Source organism: Strigops habroptila, chromosome 12, assembly GCF_004027225.2.
Source record: "Strigops habroptila isolate Jane chromosome 12, bStrHab1.2.pri, whole genome shotgun sequence".
NCBI lineage: Eukaryota > Metazoa > Chordata > Aves > Psittaciformes > Psittacidae > Strigops > Strigops habroptila.
In genome coordinates this window covers 4697569-4720954 of record NC_044288.2, presented here as the reverse complement: position 1 = coordinate 4720954, position 23386 = coordinate 4697569, and the positions used below count along the sequence as shown (strand labels likewise).

Below are 23386 nucleotides of genomic sequence, written 5' to 3'. Positions count from 1 at the left end.
CTCAATGCCTTTCTAATTCCTCTTTGCTTTTATTTCATCTCTGATGTGGTTAACATCAGAAGAATACTTGCTGTGTACGTGGTTGTACTTACGCAACGCTTTGCTAATGGCCAGTAATTTGTTTTAAGCATCTTTAATTCAGATAATTAATTTGGGCTTAAGTGAAAGGCAACATTTTCCTTACTGAAACACTAGATCGCTGCAGGATGTTTTGAGACTTACTGGGAGGCCCAGAACGGAGCACGTAAGTGAATCTACCAAGATAAATGATCTTCGTTAATGTCTAAAAAGTAGCACTACACAAAATGGGGAAAAACACAGCAACCTTGCAGTTGCTGCAGCCAAAAAGGAATTGGGGGTATGCTTTTCTTGGTGGTGGAACCAGAACTAGCTCCCTACTGGTGATGATGTGTTAGATTTCTGCACTTAAGCTTGAATATTGTTGCTTCTGCTAATGAAATACAGACTTTGCTGTGGTAGTGACTAAGGAGGAAACAAGATTTGTGGAGTAAAAATGCACCATTTTTATTGTCACTACTTGTACGATAGAGCAGAGCCAAACCAAAAGCCCTGATGTGTCAGTGTCTCCTGCAGTCACTTTTTAGATGTATTTTTTTCCATCCTTGCCTGGTCTTTTCTGGGATTTCAGTGTCTGTTCTTGAGGAAGTTCAGTGACCTGTTTGAACCTGTGCTGTTTTCAGAGGGAATCCAATGAAAAGGAACAGGGCAGAGTGTCACAGCCAGAAAACCTCAGTGTCCAGAGTGCTCGAAGTAGCCTAGAAACCAGCCAGTTTGAGCTGTACTGATGTGAACTGCTTTCCATCTCACCTTATTGTAGCTGGTACGTCTTGTATTCACTTTAGCAAGTGTAAGAAAAACCATGATGAATAATCTTGTGTGTACCCCACCCAGAAGTGGCAGCTTAGAAACGGCCAACAGCAATCCCAGCTGCTTGCTTGAGCAACCAGTGATGGACAACTGTGGCTGCCAAAAGGCCACGGCTCCCCGGGAGTGGACCAGGCAATGTTGTTGCTGTCCAGGGCCTTCTAGAGATGCAGGTTGTGAGAAGTCCCAGGGGTTGAGATGTGGGGGCAAAGTGTGTCCTGGAGTTGGGAGAAAGGCTGTTGGGAAACCGAGATGTTGCTCTGTGTTGCTCCACCTCATCCCATGGAAGAGCCACCTTGTAGGGAGCATGAATGGTTTAGGCACCAGAGTGAGAGGGGTTGTTGGTGGGTTTGAGCTCTGCATCTCCAGTGAGTCTGAATTCTGAACTACCAGAGGGAGCTGAGCCTTGAGGCTGTGGAATGATCCAAGACTTGGGGACAAGCTGGGTGACACTGTGATCTTTAGGTGTTTTAAATCAGAACGTTTGTAGAGCCACATGTTGTTGGGCTCCTAGAAAGAGAGTGACGAGTTGCCAATGGATGGGGTTTGGAAAGGGTTGCCACTGGCCATGCTGCCAGCTGGAATGCCATGGTGTTCCCCGCGAACAACTCTGTGGTTGGAAGGCCTCTTCATCCCCTAGTCATTAAATCAAGTACTGCTACTGAAGTGTAATTGCAGGGTTGCTGTTTGCTGAAGAACTTAGTGCTTAACTACTACTTAATCTTTTCAGTGCCTGGAAGTCTAGCACCGTGCGGTGCTGTCCTGTACAGGATGTCTTCTCCAGCCCAGCAGGAACATGAGTGCTTTACGTGGTAACTGCCACGTAAGTCTCTCTGTAGTTACTGCACCATGTCTTTTACTGCTAACAGGGAACTTCCAAACCTCGCTACGTCTCGGCTGTACTGAATTGACTGCTTTAATGTCTTTGCCATGCGTGTTAATTCATGCTGATACCGTAATATGCTTTGGAAAGTGTACTGATCCTTTCGATTTTGCTACAAAATGGTATTTTTCCTTAATCCTGGTCTGGAATCTCCTTGTTGGTCAGAACATCCCTTCTCCTCCATGTATGTAGAAGTCACTAGAGCAGCTTTAACCCGTGTGGATGATCCAAGGTGGGGGTTCTGCCTGTCTCTGCTCTGCCCTGAAGTGACACATATTGAGTGCTGCAAGGGCTGAAGTTCTTCCACATCCAAGGTGTTTCCTGCTGGACGTGCCCCTGTGCTGGAATTCTTGGCCTGTTGGGCTTGACTTGACATGCAGGGCTCACCTATGTCTCCTGAAGCAAATAGAGGGTAAAGGATGCTAAAGACAATAAATCCAACTAATTAGTTCTGTAAATTAAAAGCTAAAGAGCAGACAAGGCTGTGCTGCAATCCGTGCATGTTTAGTGGTTAGAATAGCCACAAATCTGCATCTCCAGCTGCCAGAATGCCTGAAGCTAAAAATAAGCTTTTCTGTTAAATTGTAATCATTTTACATGGAAAATTGTCTCCGTGTATCTGCTGGGAATGTGATTTATGTTGCTGGGTGCATTTGAAAAGCCAGCCTGTCAGGTGGTCTTTACATTAGCATGTGCTTTGTCCTGTCTGTTTGAGCTTACAAAAACTGGAGACCGTCAGTGTGCGATGGAAACAAAGCTAACCTGAAAAACTACCCAAGGACCTCCTGTTGAAGGGTACCAGTGCTATGCAGTGACGTGCAATTATTTTCCAGCTTAAGAGGCAGAGAGCATCCTATTCTAAATCGAGCTGAGGATTTGAGCATTTAGAAAAACTCCCGGGAATGCACGAAACCAGTTCCTGCTTGCAGCTGATCGTTGGGAAAGACCATGGATTGCACTAGCTTCATGTGAAAACACAAGTACCAGATGTGCAGACAAACAGTAGTCAGAGCTCAGCTGTGTTCTGGAGCTTTTCTCAAGGATCCTCCTTAGGAATCTGTGGTAGAAGACATCATCCTCCATTTTTTTTGTCCTCTCTTCTTCAATACTTCTCCAGTGCTCGTATCATAAGGACCAGCAATGATATTCTGAAAGGGAAAGGAAGCTGGATCCTGGTAGTGTTTGGAAAGCTCTATTGCTTCCTTTTTTGCTGGTTACTGTACACCTTGCAAGCTGTGCCAGGCTCTCAGGCAGTGCTGGGTACAGCAGATGAGTCCTGCACTTAAATAAGACACAAAAGCTTTTTGTCTTTCTACTAATTACCCCAGTTCTGAACACTTGCTGTCAATTGACATGATAATTTTTCTTGTTCTGCTGTCTGATATCTTTCCCACCTTCGTTTTCTCCATCTTGCAGAAAAACTTGACTTTCACAAGAGATGTACAAAGAACTAGAAGTCTGATGCAATATGTCAGGGGAATCTGTTGCTCGGAGTTGCAGCTGCAAAGGGAAACAGCCACATCCAGGATCCAGAGTCACTACTGGCAACACAAATGAGTAGCTTCAGTGTTCCTTATCAGGCCTCAAAGACGTAGTCGTGTACCAGTATGGTTTAAATCTGTGCAGAATGGCTGGCTGTGCTACTAAACTGTTTCTCAGTTTATTAATTTCAGCACAAATTGCCTGGGAAATAGACCCAAACTGCTGTTAGCATTTATTTGCCTTTTAATAGGTGAGATTGCAAAGAGTGGCCAACTTCTTACCAGTGCTGAAACCTTTGGCAGGCTTCCAGTGAGCCTGCGGATGATTCTTGTTTTCCGAACACTTCAGACTTTTGCTGGGGTCTTAAGAACATTTAGATTATGGAGAAATGATAAAGGAAAGTCTCTGGACTCCCCCAAAGCAGTGATGATTAAAACCAAGTAGAAGTTAATGTGAGCTAGTTGCTGGCCAGTGGGTCACTTACCTTAATCAGAACCACCTTTCCCCTGACTGTGTTTTTGCTTTCAAGTTAAAGTGGTTTGGCCTAAAAACTCCATGAGAACAAGTGAACTAGATCGTGTTGGGAGGACTCCCCAACAATGACACACTCCTGTCCCTGCTCCTTCCTGTGCAATGCCCTTGGATTAACAGGTTTGAGATTCAGGATAATTTCCTCCTGCAGCAGTTTTCATCTTGCATTCCTGGAGCTCAATTATAGCTGGAAAAAGTGACAGTATGCTCCTCCTGCCAGCCGAGCCCTGCCATGGGTGGTATGGAAAGGAACAAGGAAGGAAAAGGGACTGAATTTCAGGGAGTGCACCTGGTGAATATTGAGTTCCAGGATCATGTATGGCAGAAGAATTGCCTAGCTTGATGGCACAGGGATTTCATTGTTCCTAAATCATCCCAGATATGCTAATACCATGCCCAGGGACTAATAGTGCTGACTAATTTCTGAGAAATGGGTCCTTGTCCTGCAGTTTGGAGGGATGAAATGGAGCTAGAGTTAAACTCACAATTTACAATGTGAGCCCATCATTTGCAAGGGATGGGAAGGAGGTTGCACAGGGGGAGGTGATTCCAAGTAAAGTTTGACTGAGGCTAATGAGGAGAAGATACTGACTAATAGAGAGCTTTAGTAAGCGGGCATTAGGAAGGCTTCTGATGTGAAAGGTGGGCCTCTTTTAAAAACTCCCCTATTTTGACAATCTTTTTGGTTTTTAACCATCTCCTTGCAAAGGGAATTTTTAGGGTGCCAGAAAATCCATGGTGTGGCAGAAGAAACAGCAGAAGAAAACATTAGGGAAAACTTCCTAAATGTGAGATCTGTTACAATGCATTAAAGCCTCCAAACAAGAACATTTTATTGCCTTCAGTACATAAAACCAACTTGGAGAAAGTACTAAGGGAAGGTAGAAGGATGATCCTGCAGTGGCTGCAGGTGTGTAACATCTTGCTCCACCTTCCAGAGCACCTGCATGTGCTTTGGAAGGAGACTTTGCATTTTACTATCAGATACTTAACCCCCCAAACTTTCTAGGTTTCCCCTTTTAGACAGATCTGAGAGTGGATTTCATTTTATCTTACTCAGTTATCCCACTGAGTTTACTTTGGGATTTTTAACATGTTTCCCTCCGGGCAATAGCTCTCCCCTGCTCTCCAGCTTTTTGGTTGCTGTTGCTGTGCAGAGGTGAGTGTATATGGCAATTGTGAAGCAAGTCAGGAGTTACTATTAGATTGCTAATAATCTAGTTATAGTAGATTACTATTTCAGCAGTGCCCAGACAGGAGATTTTGTTTGCCTTTATTCTAATAAAGTGGTATCTTGGTGCTTATTGTTGCTGCAAATACGTGTTATCTCACTATAAGAACCCAATGTACATATATTAGAGGTTCTGAGTCTAGCCTGAGGGCTGATGGTAAACTTAGGCAATTAAATTGCTTTTTCTCCTAATTTCCTTCTTCCTGGAGATAATACTTGAGATTATTACTATGTTGTGGGTGTTTGGTGAATGGGTTTTGTTGGACTGCAGCCTGGTTTGAGATGCCCGGGTTTCCCTGCCACGCCACGCTCCGGTGTTGGCAAGCCCTGCAGGAATCAAGGGAGGAAAATTCCACTGATGCTGAGTCAATTGCAGAAAACCCTCCATGGTTTCCAAAGGCAGCTGGATCTGAGGCACGTTGGCAAGGAAAGGCTGGATTTGGCAACCTCGTGGTATCTCCTTGCCACAGCCCAGTGGACTCCGGGATTTGTGTAGTGCCGTTTATCTCATTAACACCGCTTTGATGAGCAGCCTATTCCTTCCCTTCGCCACACGGTGGTACCAGGAAACACAGAATCGGTGCTTGGAAGCCAACAAATGGCAGGCAGCGTCCAAATGCAGCACAAGCTGCCTGTTAGCAAACTTGGGAGCCTGGTTTATCACAGTCTGATGTGTGGTGTTTGCTTTTAGAAAGCGGGAGAAGCGCTCCTCCAGCAACCTCCATGTCCCTGCAGTTCTGCCACCCTCAGAGGATCAGCATTCCACAAACAGTAACCTCCTGAGCAGTGTGAGACCCTCTGAGCCTCTCTCATGTATCTTCACAATCCCAGCATGCGAGTGCTTTCCAGTTGTGTTGTGATTTTGCTTGAAATCCGGGCAGAGTGCTCAATTCATCATCAGTTTCCAGGCATTGCTGACATCTCACAGGAACCCTGGTGGTATAGCAGGCCTTTGAACTTAGGCTTCCCAAATTCTATTTTAAGAATCAGTGGACCATTCCTTTTCTTCCTGAGGCACTTACTGCAGCTGCTGTGGCACATGTCCTGAAAGTTTAAGCCTAAACTATTGCTGCTGCTATCCATCTTATCTGTCCTCAACTGCGGAAGGGATACTTTATCCTAAACCCAGATTGAAATAGGTGTTGTGTAAGCTCAGTCTGCTAGCCAGCAACTTCTATCAGCATTGCATTTGTTAAGCGTCACAGAATGCCATCCTATAGTGTGTATTGGGCTGAAGCAATGCCATCAATTGCAGAGAGCTGTTTTTCCTTCACTTTTTCCATTATGAAATACCTTAGTCATTGGGTTATCTCCTTCTAACACATGCTTGCCATATTTACCTTTAGCAAGGAGCAGTGTGTCAAGTTGGAAAGGAAGTGGCTGCTTCCCAGAGCTGACAAGATTGCATGTGAAGCACTTGACACCCTCGTGATACTTCCTTGAAGTAAGTGGATGCAAACCAGAAAGATGAGCTCCTGGTAAGCCAAACTCATTCCTTTTCTCCAGTTCTCAGTACCTGCTTGGGGTGGGGATTTATGCATTCATTGGATGAAGCGGACAAAACACCACCCAGAATTACAGGGAAGAGGCAGAGTTTTCCACTCACGAGTGGAAATGCTGTGGCATGGAGATGTAGCAAGCTTTGAAACCAAAAGTTTCAGGGACATCTGAGTGTGCACTGTACTGAAAAACATGATGTAGATTTCATTCACACGTCTCCATTACACAGCCCCTGTCACCATGCCCCACTACCTCCTAGATAACAACCCTGCAGTGATTATTCAGTGATTAGCAAAATGAGCAGACCAGGGCTCTTATCTGTTTGCGTGGTAATGCTTTGGGAGTTTGGTTTATTGATTAACTCAGCAAATGAACAATTTCTCTCAGCAAAGCAAGAAGGAGCCAGCCTTAAGCTGAGTTTATGGTTTGTGTTTGGGGAAGAAAACAATTGGGGGTAGGGATACTGATGGCCCCTTTCCTCCTGCCATTCATGGAGCCCCACAGCCCCCTGAGCGAGGTCTCTGGAGTGTCCTGACCCCAGCTAGGTTATACCCTATACAGTGCCTGGCTTGCACACGTGAGTAAACAGATTGTTTAAGATAAAACAGCCCAATGTCATGCCAAGGTCCTTCTCGTGTGCTGTGTGCTCAGCACCGCCTTTGTGCCCTCGCTGCCTTTGTGCACCAGAGCGGTGAGAAGCACAGCGATAGATTTTCTGAACTCAGAGGTGCTGGGTTCCTGCCTGCTGTGAAGAAACGGTGTCTGAGCAGGTAGCTCATGACACAACCAGAGGTAGCGAAGACAGAGCTGTGGCTCCCTTGCGCCGGGGTGCAGCTAACCCAGCAGCACTTCCTTGCCTGCCTGCCTTATGTAAGTCCCTGTGCAATACCGGGCTTTCCTCGCAAGAGGGATTCCTCCCGCATCCCCACCTCATCCACACTCACCTTCTACAGACCTTCTGCATTTCAGGCACAGTCCCCATCCTAAACTGGGAGGCAAATAACTCACTTTTGCGCAACGACTGCTGCTGAGAACTGCAGGGGTAACTAACTGATACTCCAAGCAAGTTGGTTTGCCCTGTTCTTGATGTGACATCACCCTTTCACTTCACTGAACAATCAATTTCTAAGGCCATAGTGATGATATTTAAACCCATCTGTTTCTGTCTGTATAGTGATGATATTTAAACCCATTCATTCCTGCCTGTGTCTTCCTCTTCTGAAACGCTTCTGTCAGCAGGCGAGCGTGTGCCAGGAGTAAGCTGGTGATCTTGTAGAAGGGACATTTGTCCATTGGTAATTGATTCTCATATTAACTTCCAGGGAGCTGGCAAACAGCTGCCAAAAACCTGTTTTCCATCTCTCCTGATCAATATTGCCTTTCAACAAGTATATGGTGTTACTGAGCCATAACAGCTAATAGCACTATGTTTCTTGTACCATTTTAAGGGCTATAGCATACCCCAGTGTCCTTATATTTGAAGTTAAATAACGTTACATCAGATGTTATTTATTATCCAACATACTGAGCCTATTTCCACCGTATCTTATGCTGGGCCGCTGCCACAGGACATTTGCCTCCAACATTATGTTAGTGGTTTCTTAGGTTGAGGGGGGAAAATGATTCTGTGCAGACTGTAAATAGAAAAACAAGGCAGCAGGTCTGGCCAGGACTTTCTGAAACCAGGTTGTGAGCAGATACCTGATTTCCCACAGGAAAAGGGTGGAAGGAGTCGTTACCTACCATGCAAGCCTCATTTTTGCTGTCACAGCAGCACAACTGAAAACAGCTTCCAGGGTTGGAACCTTTTAAAACACTCACTGCCTCTGGCAACACCTTTGTTGATAGAAAGCAGCGTGCAGGGAAGCTTTCATCCGTTGGGTGACAAAACACCCATTTCATTAGAGTTTTAGCTTGTAAATTGCTGTTACTCAGTGGCTGGAGATGCAGTGTGAGCAAAGCAGAGGTGAGTGGCACCAGAGCTCCTACCAACGGTGGGGATGTGTCCCTTGAGCACTCTGGGTGCTGGAGGCTTTCTGTGCATTGAGCAGTCTTTGCTTATTTATTTTTCTATGCTTGCTTTATGAATTCCTCTGTAAAAGATATTTAATCCCCAGTGATAAAACTTTACTGTCTGAGCAGCACTGCCCTCCCCTCTTTACAGTGACAGAGGAAAGGCACAGCGTAACCAAGAGATGGCTTTTGATCACACGGGTGCCCACAAAGTTTAGCAGAAGAAAGATGAAAGTAAGCTTCTTGCTTTTGATCTTAGAAATTATCTTTTCTGAGCAATTCTGGAGTATGACAATGAAATGAGAGCAGCACACAAGAATCAGGCAGGCGGAGTTTTAGCCTGCTGATGGAAAACCCTTTGGGCTGAACTTTGAATGCTTATAGAGGCACTAAAGAATAATTCCGAAAGAGGATTTTTCTAGTTAAGAATCAAGTGGTTCTTCCCTCATCAGCAGAGCTGTAAGTACTCCAGGTAAACTCACAGAGAAATGCACTAAGCCTCTCTAAAGAGAGCTAGAAACAGCCCAGCTGGACAGTCATTACGCTTCTAGTATAAACCATAAGTGCCTCTTTGGAAATAAGAATGTCTAAAGAGCAGTCTCCAAGCTCCCTTCTTTTGTTCATCATGAAGGTGAGAGGAGGAAAAGAGCAATTTAAATAGTCAAGCAGCAAAGTACCAATGTTGTATTTCTGCACCGTTTTATAGGGTGCTCTCAGACATGCAACATGGCAAAATATCCAAGAGCCTCACTAATGCCAGAACGTGGGGGTTTTGTAATGCTGATGAGAGACAGAGAGTTTTTCTTTGCCAGGTAATCGGGTTTCTGACATCCCTGAACCTGTTGTGCCTTTTGTTCACTCTCCAACAAGGAAACCTTTGAGCACTGTATATCTGCTACCTGACCATGCAAACCAGCTGAGTCATATCTGAGCTGCTGCACTGCCTTAATCACAGCCTGGTTTGGGTTGGAAGGGGCCTTAAAGCTCATCCAGTTCCAACCCCCTGCCACGGGCAGGGACACCTTCCACTAGAGCAGGTTGCTCCAAGCCCCTGTGTCCAACCTGGCCTTGAACACTGCCAGGGATGGGGCAGCCACAGCTTCTCTGGGCACCCTGTGCCAGCGCCTCAGCACCCTTACAGGGAAGAGCTTCTACCTCAGAGCTCATCTCAGTCTCCCCTCTGCCTTCTCTTCTCCAGGCTGAACAAATGTTGTTAGAAGAGGAACTGGAGACCTGCTTCTTTCTCCCTAAATGATGAAGGCACCTCTTTCCCACAGCCCTCTAAAAACATGTGTTTGTGTTATGTCTTCCTATGTAATACAATTGGTCACTGGGCCAGAATATTCCCAGTCCAGGATCATTTCTCATCTTTTCGAAGTTTATTTCTCTGGTTATTTTGGGAATGTGGCTTTACAAGTCTGGATGTGTTTAACAGTCTGTTTTGAGAGAGGACTAAGTTGTTAAATACTGCCAGTCATGAGTATATCACTCTTAAATCAGAAACAAACTTTGGGGGCTTTCCCTAAGGAAAATAGGTTCCTGGGGTCTTTAGGCTTCTCATCAGGGCTTCTGAAATTCACCTCCAATTTTGGAATGGTTTCTTTTTCTTTACTTTGAATGCTGGCATCCCAAACTGTGGAATGGGTGTTTGTGTGTGCCCTTGATTAAGCAGGACCAGACTTGTTCAGTTGCATGATGTAGGTTTGAGACGGCGCACACTGGAATGACATTCTCCTCCCGGTGGAGCTGGGTTTCTGTTGACATGTGCTTTTGTTTTCCCCTTCCCTGTCTGGAGAAACTGGGACCTGTGCACTCCGTGAGTAACGCAAAACTGAGGGCATCCATTTGTATCCACTTAAAAGCCTCATCACTTGTTTACAAGTCCTTAAACCTAAAAGAACCATAAAACCAACTGTACTTAGTGCTGTTGTTTACTCAGCTTTCTCCTGGCTGGGGGACAGCGAAAACAGGCCTGGCAGTTTCACTCCTGCTTACAGTTTCTAATAGTTTTCTCTTTCATGTTATCACTCCCTCACATAGTGCTACAGTGAAATAAACTACAAACATATCGGTGTGCTAATTGAAAACACAATTTGTCAGATAACTTGCTCTAAATAACTTACCACCTGGGCTGCAACCTGCTTTAAAAATTATGAAGAGAAAAAGAAAAAGCAAGCAATTGCTTGTATTTTATATGGGGGTTTGTAAAAGCCTTTTCCAGGTGTAGTTTGAGCCACACAAGAGCTGAAGGCCCTGGAGGCTGCAGGGTTCTGCCTGAGTGCGTGTGCTGAGGCGACAGCAAGTGCCTACAGCAGCAGAGTCTGAGTCTGGAGCAGCTTGTCATGGATCCAGGAGGCTGAGTGAGAGCAAAAGGCTGGGAAAGCAGCTCCTCCGAGGTGCTAGGAAATAGCCAAGGGTTAGGACAGAACCAAATGCAGTTGGGCAGAGCAATATCAGCCTCGCATCGTTCAAATACCGAAAACCAAGTCATCTCCTACTCTCCCCTCTGATGTTAAGAAGAGATGTCTAGGTTTGAAAGAGATGATTTTCTCCTTTTGATTGCATGTCCAGGGTTGTGTCCTACATAGGAACAGGAGCAGACCACTGCTTGTTCATTTGTGTCCAGGAAGGGGAAGGTAACTGATACAGGAGACCGGCAGCGATTGTATCCATGGCAACCAGCAGATATGGCCTCCTGCCTCCCAGCTTATTCCCCATCGCCTCCCCAGGCCACATCCCGCTCCGACCGGTCCCTCTCCTCAAGGGCACCTCTTGGCTGCAGTTCAGTATTCCCGAGAGATAAGTGCAACGTTCACAGATGTTGCCCAAATGAAGCCAACATCTGAATCGGTTCTGCTAGCAAAACCCTCACCTGGCTGGAGCTGTGTGTGCTCCACGGAGGAACCTCATAGGTTTCGGTAACACCACGTAGAAGTAGGGTGGACTTAGCAGAACCAGCAGGCAAAATGCAATATATTCTGCAAAAGAAAAGGGTTCACATACACTAGATCCCTTTAGAAAGACAAGTGATCTGAGCAAGGTAGCATGATGTTCACCTTTGTGGGAAGTAGCAGCAGAGGTCAGAGGTGTTTGCTCTATGAATAAGCCTTCAGACTGCACAAACCTTGTCCAGGGGAATGAAAGCTGTCTGGGCTGTGCTCCCGAAGGAGCTCTTCATCCCACTGCCTGCTGTGGTGTAGTTTCTGCATTCCAATTGCTGCCTGGACCTGCCTTGGAGAACGTTGGCATTTGAGGCAGCTGCAATAGCACATGGAGGTAAAGAAAACTATCAGAAAGGCAGAAAGTAATTCTGCTGTTAAGCACAGCCTCATTTCTCATTTCCAGGGTCCTGCTTTATATCTTCAATGATATGTTTGTACCATGCTAAGGAAAAATGTGTCCCTGGGATCAAAACAAGGCCATCTGTCATCTCTGCCTTCGTAGTGGCAAAACGAAGCAGAAGAGGTGAGGAAATGAGATTGTGAATTGAGAGCTGGGAATTAGAAGCCGGGATGTGGAGTTCAAGTTCTGCCCTAACAACCTATTGAAAACATGACTCAGTTTCCCTATTAGTACCACAGGGATAACAATGAGCTACGGAACTGATTAGTCAATCTTCCAAATACAAAGAGGGTTGCTGCAAGCTCTAATTAAATGACTGTCTCAGCATAAACACAAAGCAGATGACATGAGTCTGTAAATTGTAGGAGGCTTTTGGGATTCAGCCCTGCGAGTTCTCGTGCCTGCGAGCTTCCTGCATTTCCGTCTATGTGTAAAAGCGTAGCATGAAGCAGGCAGTAAGTGAGAGATGCTCCTTGCCTTAGGTAGAAAGAAAGGAGATGGTGAGCCATAGGTTAACTCTATGGGTAGGTGGAGAATGACTTGGGCAGCTTTTGGAATAAGGAGGAGAAGTTGGATGTGGTAATGTGGATACATCCGCTTTGGAAGTGCTTGTTTGGGGATAAGTGGCTTAACGAATGTTGTCACCCTCTCTGCAAAGGAGAACATTACACACCAAAAGCCACCTGCAGAAGTGAAAGTATCTATAACTGTATTTGAGGAGGATTTGGTGGGTTTAAAACCAAACTAAACCCGCAGCATTTTGAACTTTCAGCAAACGCAATGCTACCGAAAGGGCCACCAGCCCATCCGGGGTCTGCACTTCCCAGAGCAGCCCCTCCCCAGCCTGCAACTGCCTCAGAAAAACACCACTCTCTGTGTTTTAATCACTGTATTTAGTCATGACAGTCACCCAAATAGCAGCCTCTGCTGTTCAACTCCAAAGAACACTCTTTGTACCCTGCTTTCAGGACAGAGGCTGCTTTTTATAGCTGTCCTTTGACTAGGAAATAAACCCTCGGGGAGACCACTACCCCATTTCTCTTATCCAAACATCCTGCCCTGGACTTAGCAGCAATCCTGTGTGGCACGTTTCACCTTCTGTTAATCAGCTATGATCTGGCATTATCTGGTTGTCGTGGTTTAAGCCCATCCGGTAACTCAGAACCACGCAGCCGCTCGCTCATTCCCCCCACTTCTTCCCACCTGCTCCCGGAGGAATGGGGAGGAGAACGGAAAGAATGTAAATCCCATGGGTTGAGATAAGAGCAGTCCATTAACTAAGGTACAATACAAAACCACTACCAGGGCAGGTCTACCCTTGCTGCTGAGCTGCTGGGGTATTACCTAGGCTCTTTTTGGGGGGTGTTAGTATAATTTTGAGGACACTGTAGAGCTACCTCAGTCAAATCCTCTCCTAGCCTTTAATAAAAGGAGCTGCAGAGATGCAGGCAAGAATCACAAGTCATTTGTTGTCTCCCCACTATCTTTCATTTGTTGTTTTACTAAAGGAAGCAGGCAGGATAGTTTGGTAGTTTTACTTAGGTGCAGTGGGACCTGGATCTGTCCCTTTAGAGCTGTCTTTTTCTTCCAGCCTAAAGAAGTCATTGCTCCATAAAGCTTCATAATTCTGGTCTTCTGTCAAGTTCATGGTCAGCCTGTCTGTCCTTCTGCAGTGAATCATGAAGGACTTTCTGCACCTCAGTAGCCCTGCTGGGGTGTGGGAGCAGCAGAGGTTCTTGTCTCCCTTCCCTCACCATATTGCAGTAGGCCTTGTGCTGCCTTTCAAACAGTTCCTCTGGACATTGTCCATGAGCTGTGATGTTGAAAAGGGAGGTTTTGCTTTTCTAGTGGTCACTGCACCACCCCATGACTCTTTAACACTTCCAAAGTAATTTACCTCATTTTTAGCGTTATTCTTTTTGCTATTAATAATAAGTTGTGACCCTGGAGTCAGAAATTCCCCAGGAGTTAATGACCAGCCTGACTGAGATTCCCCCCCACAGCTGCTGCAGGTAACTGCTCAGCACCTATCCTGCCTGATTTGGAAGCTGGGAGGCATTCAGTGGGTCACCTCACAGGAAATGCACTTTGTGCCTGGTATTATGGCTTTAAGTGTTCACTGTGGGCTCGTTACCCAGGTGGGAAGCTCTAAGCACATCAGGATGTGATGTCCAAAGGTTGGGTTCCTTAAAGCATGTCAGGTCAACAAGCAGTGTCTCAGTTTATTCTCCTTCAGAAAGGAAGCAGAAAGCACTGTCCTGTACTCACTTCCCTCTGCATTCCTACCCCACGTGCAGCAGAGCAGGAGAGGGAGATGTGTTTTGCAAACAAATGAAGAAGGTAAATGGGATACCAGTGTTGACATCATCGTGTTACTGATGCCATTTAAAGCAGGTTGCAGCAGCTGGAGGCTGGATGTAACCAGACAGCACGCCGTGTACCAGGCAAGAAGGGGACATTATGGATAGCTTTGGAACTGAATGAGTAACTCTCCACAAGATCTGCTTCAGCTTGCTCCAACAGTAAGTGACATGAGTTTAATTGGCTATAACAGAACCTCACACAGTACCAGCCAGGTGGATTTGGGTATTTAATGCTTTCATCTGAGGCTCCCACACTTAGGGCTCAGGACTCGGGGATGGCAGTTCCCAGGCTTGGCTCAAACACTTGCTGTCACCATGGGGATCTTCTCCACTCGATTCCCCCCCATGCAAAAAAGATGACAGCTCTAGCCTCAGTCACAAGCAGGTCCTCATGATGATTTACAGATTAGCTTTGAGTGCTGTGGAGATTAACTGGATTTTTTCAAAGCACTGTCCTAATTTGGCCCTCTCTGAACAGGTAAAGGGCTTTGGGCTGTTCAGCCCCAGCTTCCTGGGACCAAACCACCAGCTCCATGTGCTTTCACTTACGCTCATTAAGTATTTCCAGCCACACCTTGATGAAGTCAACCCTTAGCCATGCACCCTTAAAAAAGGTTATATTTATTTATTTGAACAAATAATTTGCTAGTGAAACCTGAGCACAGGGTGCTTTGGGGTTTAGTTAAATGTGAGTACAAGAAAACTCTTCCTATTTGAGAAACCTTAACAAGTGATGAAGGGGAAATGGCTTTAACCTGCCAGAGGGGAGATTGAGATGAGCTCTTAGGCAGAAGTTCTTCCCTGTGAGGGTGCTGAGGCGCTGGCACAGGGTGCCCAGAGAAGCTGTGGCTGCCCCATCCCTGGCAGTGTTCAAGGCCAGGTTGGACACAGGGGCTTGGAGCAACCTGCTCTAGTGGAAGGTGTCCCTGCCCGTGGCAGGGAGTTGGACACATGCATTAAGAACAGTTGTGCATAAGCCACCTTTCCTCTGAGGCTCTCCCGAACACCAGAGAAAGGTGAGGATGTTTTCTGGCCATGTTCTGTAGGGAAGTCAAGGGGGGGAGACGCTGCAGGCAGAGATGAGCAGTGACTCATCGCACATCTCAAACTTGGAATCCGGATTTCCCAGAGCAGTTTCCTGCCTTAAGCAGCAAAGCTGAATTGTGTCACCCAGTTTCTCCTCACCACCTTTTCATCTGGTGATGCTGTACAGCACTGTGATGCTCCTGCAGGGGGGAAAAGCACCTTCCCAAGGCCCAGGAGAGCGGGACGCTTGGTGTAGTTGTCAGTAGGTGTTCTCGGTGCTTGGAGGGTTCCCTGCTAGTGGCTGCTCCTCTCACCTTGTGAGGAGCCGGCAGGATTAGATCCGTTTGCATCCAGAGTGCATCAGGGCAGGGTGAAGGGTGCGGGATCCCCGGACACACCGCCCCGCTGCCGGCGCCCCCCGCAGCACCCCTACACCGGTGCGTGTCTGCCGGTGGGGGGGTCCCCGGGCCGGGCTCCGGCCCGCCCCGCGGCTCAGCGGGCGGAGCCGCCCCGCCCCTCCCGTCCCCTCCTTTCCCCTCCCGCCGCGCCCGGCCCGGCCCGGCCCGGCCCGGGCAGCCGGTGCCCAGCGCGGGCCGCTCCGCCGCTCCGAGCGCAGCCCCGCGGGCAGCCCGCCGGCACCATGCCGCTCGCACAGCTCGCCGAGCCCTGGCCCGACATGGAGGTGGTGCATCTGGACACGGAGGTGAGCAGGCACCGGCCTTTACCGACCGCGGGGGCTCCGCCGAACAAAGGAGCGCCCGGTCCGGTCCCCCCGTTCCCTTCCCCTCCCGGCGCGGTCCCCGCGGCTGGAAGGGGATGGGCGGCCCGGGGGGGATGCAGCCGGCCGGGGCTGTGCGGGGCCGGGGGCTGCTCCGGCCGGTGTGGGGCTGGGGCAGGCTTCCCGGCCCCGCTGCTGCGATTGCTCGGGGAGCGCAAGCAGCGTGCTCCTACATCTCCAACCAGACAGAGAGGGAAACGGTCCCCGCTGAAGGCCCAGGGAACGAATGTCTCCGGTTTGGGGTCTTTCTCCTGCGGGCTTCCTCGCTATCCGCCTTCCCAGCCCCGACTGCTCTCTCAGGCCACTCCAACTCCGGTCACGGTCCTGTGTCACTTTCCTGGATGTCCGCTCTTCCTTCTTGCTTTCCTCTTTTCCCTTCTAATTCAGCCCCCCGAGCCAGATGTGCAGGACAGCACACTGCCTCTGTCCACATCTGCAGGCTTCCATCACAGCCATTTCAGAATAAAGGGACAGCTCGTAGCAGTTTCCAGCCATCGCAGAGCAGCCGCTGAGGCACTGCGCTCTGCCACTCTTTAGTTAAACATCTTCTCATCCAGCCGGGAACTAGCAGCTCTCCTGGGGAAACCGGGAGGCGGGGGACGACACATCTTGGTGCTTTCCCATCGTTTTGTCTGGATTCGATGCCGTCACGCTCCTTTATCTTGCCTGGGGATGTCTTGATCAGTCAGATTTGCTCGTTCCTGTTTAAATTTGCCTCTTGAGAGATCTGTGCTTTGAGTGGAAGCAGTAGTTCACTGCTGCTGTGACAGCAGGGGGGTCTGCTGGCGATCGGGGCTCAGGTAGATTGCCTAATTTTCATCAGCCAGATGTGCGACAGCTTCTCCTAGAAACCCCCATGTGTGGGGGGTGCTGTGGGCTCAGAGCATCTGCTCTGAAGCATTGCTTGAGTCGTGAGGGTGGGTTTGTGTTGGAAGGTGGAAGAGGAGCGAGGTCCTGTGGCCATAATTGCGTTGCCTGAAAGCACATGGTGCACCTCAGGCCGGGGCACAGGTTAGTGCTGGGGGACAGGGATTTTCTTTGTGGTTTCTAAGTAGGAAGATAGCCCGAAAAGCCAAAAAATGCAACTAGACTCATAATGGGAGGAAACTAATGCCAGTGCCCAGGGCGGTGAATGCCGTGGGTGAGATTTCAGTTACTCCTTAATCCCAGGTCTCCCAGGTGCCAGGCAGGCGCTGTGTCAGCATCACGGGATCTCTCCCGAGCAGAAGCGGCCCAGGGGGGGTCTGGTGCCTTCACAGCCCGAGTCAGCTGCGAAGATCGTGGCTGGTTTCCCCATTGCATTAGTAACTGGTGTGTTGGTTGTAAATTGAAAGTGGAGGGCCTGCCCCTGGCTTCTGAGCTTCCCCCATCTCACCTTGGCCATGGCTCTAGGGCAGGGTCGGGACCTGCTCTCAGGTGGTATTTCTGCAGATCTGTCTTTTCACATCTCAGCATCATGATTGGGACACTGGCAGTTTACCTGCCTTTGTCTCAAAGTGTGGAGTGCTTGATTCCAGTGAGGAAAGCTAATACAGATGTTCTTCACCTCTAACCCTGGCTGCCATCGCCTGGGCCGGGAGTTAGAGGGTTCCCTGAGATCCAGCAGCGTATCTGCAAACAGCAGAGAGGGACTAAGGCTTGGGGGGAGTTTTGCACCTTGAGGCCCAAGGTAGGGGCCCAAGGATTAAGTTTTCACCACTCCTGGGCGAGGTGGCACCACTGAGAAACCCAGGAGACTTCTGGAACACTGGTTACGTAAATTGCCCTGGGATCGCTGCCATCCGGGTTAGAAACCGGCTCCCTCCAACCTTTGTTTTCTGAGTCATGGAGCAGAGGTGCTTGTCACCATGCTGGCGGATGGAGGCATCAGCCCTGTTGTTATGGGATTTGGTGTTTTTCCACTGCATTCCAGCAGTGTTGGCTGTTTGCTGCTGGAGACGGGTGCCCCTTGTCCCAGTGCACCGGAGCTCAGCCTGGAGCCGGGCTGGGGAAACACATGGGAGCGGGTGGCAGTGGGAGCCTGAACGGATCCCTTGCAGGAGACGAGTCCCTCAGTGCTGAGCTACCACCGTAATACTTTTCCTTGGTTTTCCCCTCCTGTCCTCTCTGCTGCTTGTATTACTCAGGATATTGCTTATGTAGTAGAAAAACCTGGCTGGGGCAGAGCACAGGCAGTGGGCAGTGGAGCTGAATGACTCCATCACCGTAGCGATGGATGCTGTCATCGGGACTATGCTTTTCTTTGAGACTCTTGTCTTATGACACAAACATCCAGCAACACAACTGACGTGGGATTACGCCAAACCCAACCACTTCAAGCTAATTATTTTTGCCAGTATAAGTGTCTTATCCTTTATGGAGCTGGAGCTGTTCATGAATAACTATCTGCTTCAAGCATCTTAGCTGAACAATGCAGAAAACAATGATCAAAAGATAGGGGAGGAAGCTGAGAAACTGTTGTCTCCGATACACCTCATGCGTAGACTCCTTGGTCTGTTTGTGCTGTGTGAGTTCTTTTGGAGATCTTTATTTGTGCAGAATCTCTGACATGCAGCAAGATCCACAAATTCCACTTAATAATAGTAATAAAATGCCTTGTTCTTGTGTCAAACTACCAGAAGCTCTGGGGTGGAGGGTTTCTTTCCCATTCCTTCCTGCTTGAATGCTTCATGGTTCATCAAAATTGGGTGAAAGAGAGTCCCTGAGTACCTCGTACCCTTGTTGTGTTGCATACGGGCATCTCAAAAGTGACTAGTCAAAACCTAGAGGTCCAGAAATAGCAGCAGGCTGCTCTTCTAAACAGAGCTGTCGATAATCCAGGATGACTTGTGCTGATGGTGCTAACTATAGAGCACAGCCCTCGATGGCAGCAGGAGTGGGCACAGTCTCACATGGTCCTGCTGGGGTGCCACTCGTCCCTGTTTCACATCAGAGCAGCACTCGCCTGTCCTGTAAATTGCTCCCTGTGCTGCGGATTATGTGGAATTAAAGGGATTTAAAATGCAAGATGTCCTAAGATAAATATCTCCCAAGTTCAGCCATGCTGGCAGTTGCGTAACTGAGTGCACTTGTTTTCCAGGATACTTCTCTGCCTGCTATTAAGAAAAACTTATTAGAGCAGCACGTGTGCAGAAGGGCTTTTGTATTACCTCTCAGGCAGTTGTAGCTGTCACTTGCCCAGAGGTGCCCTCGCTGCCAGGCTGCTGCTCCACGTGCCCATCAGATTAGCTCTGTAATCCCTGTTTCTGCTCGCCCCAGAGCTGCAGGGACAGGCTGCTGGCCCCCGGGGAGGCTCGTGTCATTGCCTTCTTGGTAGCCCAAGCCCTGCTCTACCAGCATCTTCATCAGCTCCTTGCTGCCCTGGGCACCCAAGGGAAGGAGCTGTGCCTCCCTCCTGCAGCAGGCATTGCCTGGTTGCTGCCTATGGGAGAGCTTCAGGGTTGCTCTAAGTTCAGGAGGCTCCTTTCCAACCCGAAAACAATGTGCTGTAAGAGGGCATCTGGCACAGAGGCAAACACACATGCGCTCGCTAACATGCTGTGCGTGGTATGCAGGGGGAGTGCAGGAATAAAGCATTTTAAAGAGGCAAATGTCAAACCAAGAAACCCACAAACTCTTTCAGCTCTACTTACGATGCGGTGAATGGCTGTATTTTATCTCGGGAGGTGATGAGTCTGTAACTGTGAGTGTGTTTCCATCCTGGACACTTACAAATGCCTCTTGAATTCCATATGAGGGAATAAGGACTGGGTTTGCTCTGGGGTGGAAGGAAAGCACTTGGCTGTAAATAAGGCTGATTCTCTCCTTATACATCTGCCTTATGTCAGCTTGAGAAAGTGACTGTTTCATCCGGAGCTTCATCCCTCTGAGACCATGGACTTAAATGCCCAAGAAACCTCCTTGGCATGGATGCTGTTCTCTTTCTTTCCACATCCCTTCCATCCCCAGGTAGGATGGATTTCTGCCAACAGCAGTGCGTAAGACAAGTGTTCCTCAGGGTAGGGAGCTGATGAAATGCAGCACTCAAAAGGTCAGCAGGAGACACCTGGTGTCTCTGAGCTTATCCTTGAAGCTGAAGGGTTGGACAGACCCTTGCCTTGTGCTAGTCTTCCCAGGGGAATAAAAGAGCTGTCCCATGCATCAGCTCACCTCTCTCCTGACACGTGCCTCGTAGATCTTTCTCCAGACCATGAGCCAGGCACTGCTTCCCTCTGTCCAACGCCCAAATTCTACTTCTTAAGCTGTTTTAGACATAAACAGCCCTCCCCGAGCTATGGTTTGGATTAGCAACGAGTGATGGATTGTTGATCAGTGGCAGCTAAGCCAGTAAACGTGAGCATATTTCCAAGTCTGGTTATCTTGAGCGCAGCATCTGCCCCTTCTTTGTGGAGGCTCTACATAAACACAGAATCTTACTTCACTTCTTTGCTATTCTTTGTCCTAATGTCACCAAGAGCTCCATGTAAACATCAGGGCAATGTTCCTCTGGAAGAACTTGGCTTGTGTGGCAGCGCTAGTGCTTTCTTCAGTCACTGGCTGAAAACACTTGGGAACTTAAGCTGAGTTTATGTTGATACTAAGGTGAGTTATGGAGCTCAGGGTGGATCCAGGGTGCTCTAAACTACAGCATTAGAGGCTGTAGCATCAGAGGACAACCAAGAGGCAGGTTATCTTCTCCCCATCAGGTGTGATGGTACTCCATATTGTGGTAGTCCTGTGAGGTGCTGCAGGCAGCCAGGTTGGGCTGAGGTGGGAGCGGAGAGACCTAAATATGAAGATACATGGGGACTCTGGAGTAGTGTCTGTGGATTTGAAGTATCTGAAAACTAAGCTTGTGCTACAATTTAGTTCTTTAGTGTTACACCTTTTCTAGCTGCGAGCTCGCAGCCAAGCAGGCATGACCTCCTATGGGAAGGAGAAGAGTGTGAAGCTGGAAGCACCCAGGGAATGTTGTAGGAAGCGAGTGCAGCATTAGAGGGAGGTTTTCTCAGCGGTTCTCTCTAGATCAACAATTGCAAGGTTTATTTTGTATTGAAAGTGGGAAGAAGGTAGTGTGAAGACAGATGTCAGGTTGATGTCCCCTTGCTTCTCCAGGGAAGGAGCTGGCTTGGTTTCTGTTAGACTCCTCAAAAGCTCTCAAACCCAGTCATTTCACTAAGAGTTTGAGGCTGAAATACAATTGCATTGCAGCTCTTCTCTTGGACTATAACATCTGAAGAGGAGTGAATAAATTTGCCTTGTTTTCTCAAAGAAAGAGAGGAATTCCATGATTTTTGGAGCCTGACACTGTAGCACAAATAGATGTCAAAGCAAAATCTTCTTGCCCTTGTTTTTCTCCAGACTCTGCAGAAAATCTTTTGTACGTGCTTACTCTGCTCTGAGTATGTGTCTCATTAGATCCCACCCACTTCTGCTCCTGCTGGTTCCTCCAGGCACGGTGCTGTGCTGAACCTGATATGTCTTCGTGTCTTCAGTTCAGTGCTCGGTGTGACCGGCTGATGCTACTCTGAGCGGTTCAGGTCACCTGCAGTGGCTTTGTGCAGAGCTCCAGCAGCAGGAGCTGGATTTACAGGCCAGAGGTGGCCTGGAGCTAAACAGGAGGTGCAGGTTTCCTGCTGACAGGGTACTAAAGGTACTAAAGAACTGATAAATGTTCATGCTATCGCCAACGTCATGGCCCAGTGGCTGTTAACTGCACTCTAGCACTGCTTTTCCATCTTCACTTCAGCTCACCATCATATTCTTCCAGTAATTCCAGAGAAACAGCAGAGGGGGTATCCCCAGCGTGGATGCAGGAGGGATGGGATGGTACAATGGATGGGCTATGTCTGTAGGGCAGTTTCTGCAGCACGTGCTGCTTAGGGTGGGATTCCTGCACCCACTCCCCAGGGATCCATATCTGAGGAGTGCTGGTCACCCCACAAGTAATGGTTGGTATGTAAGCAGCCCTAATTTCATTTGGGGGAAATTAGGGCATAATAAGTGCAGGGTTTTCTCTTGGCAGACAGTGTCTCCTACGTGTATGGGGAGTGTTCAAGTTGTCCCATGTCTGAAAGTGGCATCCTCCCACTCCTTGTCCTGCCTGAAGGGCTCTCAAGGCCAGCAGCCTCTGTAAGGGGGGTGTAAGGAGCAGTCCCATGCCCGGCGTGTGCTAATAGCACGTTCTCTTCTTTTGCAGAATGGGCAGGCTGCTCCAGAAGAAAGTGGGAATATTCCATCCAAGGTAAAAATGCTCTGGGGTTATGTTTTCAAGTCATCCCTCTGAGCTGCGTGGGGGGTGTGAGCTGACTTGGGGAATGGGTTGGGACAGCTATTTTTAAATCCTGTAAACTGCTGCTTTGTAATCTGAATGAGTGCATGTGGGAGAGTAAGGGACTGGAGTAGGGGAAGAGAAAAGATAAACCCTCTTCCTTTCTCTCCCTTTGGTCATCCAAATACCTGGAAAGTTTCCCAAAGGGCTACCTCAGCCCAGCACACAGGAGACAGGCTGGAGGCTGTAGCAGAGGGCTAGAAGTGAGAATCCCTGGGGTGTTTCAGTGTGGTGTTTACACCTTTCTCTGTGTTGTGATCTTGCCAGATGGATGAGAAATACAAGAGTATTTGATGGTTTTGGCACAGCTGCCCTTGCTGAGCGCCTTGTATCTGTTTATTCTCTTGCTTTGGTGGGGCTGGGAGAAGCTCTGCTTCTGTCAGGTTGTCCTCTGCATCCCATCGTTAGCATCAGCTGGGAATAGTAGAGGGAACTGAGCTGCTGTCTTCCATGTTTTGGGCAAGGGTCTTAATCCGCTGGACCTTCTTCAGACACCTAAAGCTCTTCCTGCTCCACACATGAACAGCATGATGTTGAAGGGCTTAATTTCTCTGATGGGAGCCCTCTCCAGGTATGAGGCAGAGGCACAATGTTACTGGTGTGGGTATTTCCTAATCGTGCCCATACCTCTCTGTCCTGCGAGATACTGTGCAGGGCAGAAGAGCCACTGCAGTACCTTGAAATCAGAAGCCTTTCAGGATCTCCTTGTCTGATATGTACGTGCTCTAACCATCAAGAATGACACAATGTGCTTAGTTCGGCTCAGGAGACCAAGCACGGATTGTGCCTTCCCATCAGTGAGTGCCCTGTAGCAGTTTCTCTCTCTGAATCACCATCTATGCTAAAGGCCATGGGGCTTATTGTGTTAGTTTTCCAGTTATATTTTTAGTAAAATTCAAACCTAAAACGCAATTGTCTACTTTTGAGACAGTTTTTTTCCAGAAACTTAGGTTGGAACTTCCAGCAGTGCAATTGCACCTCACCTGCCTGGCCTGCATTCATGTCCCAGTTGCTGGACTAGCGCTTCTGCAGTGACTTGCAA

The 23386-nt window shown here is 48.2% G+C and overlaps 1 protein-coding gene across 3 annotated transcripts in view; it reads left to right on the top strand.

Moving 5' to 3' along the window:
- The first annotated feature begins 15797 nt into the window (after nt 1-15797).
- RPS6KA1 (ribosomal protein S6 kinase A1) overlaps nt 15798-23386 on the top strand; it is a 39424-nt gene continuing 31835 nt past the window's right edge. Inside the window, exons 1-2 of one of the 3 annotated variants that reach the window (XM_030505211.1) lie at nt 15798-15959; nt 22213-22257. In XM_030505211.1, the coding sequence (XP_030361071.1) occupies nt 15897-15959; nt 22213-22257 (108 nt within the window). In that variant the 5' untranslated portion in view covers nt 15798-15896. The remainder of the gene's footprint in view (nt 15960-22212; nt 22258-23386) is intronic. The other 2 variants (XM_030505214.1, XM_030505213.1) reach the window with 2 other exon arrangements.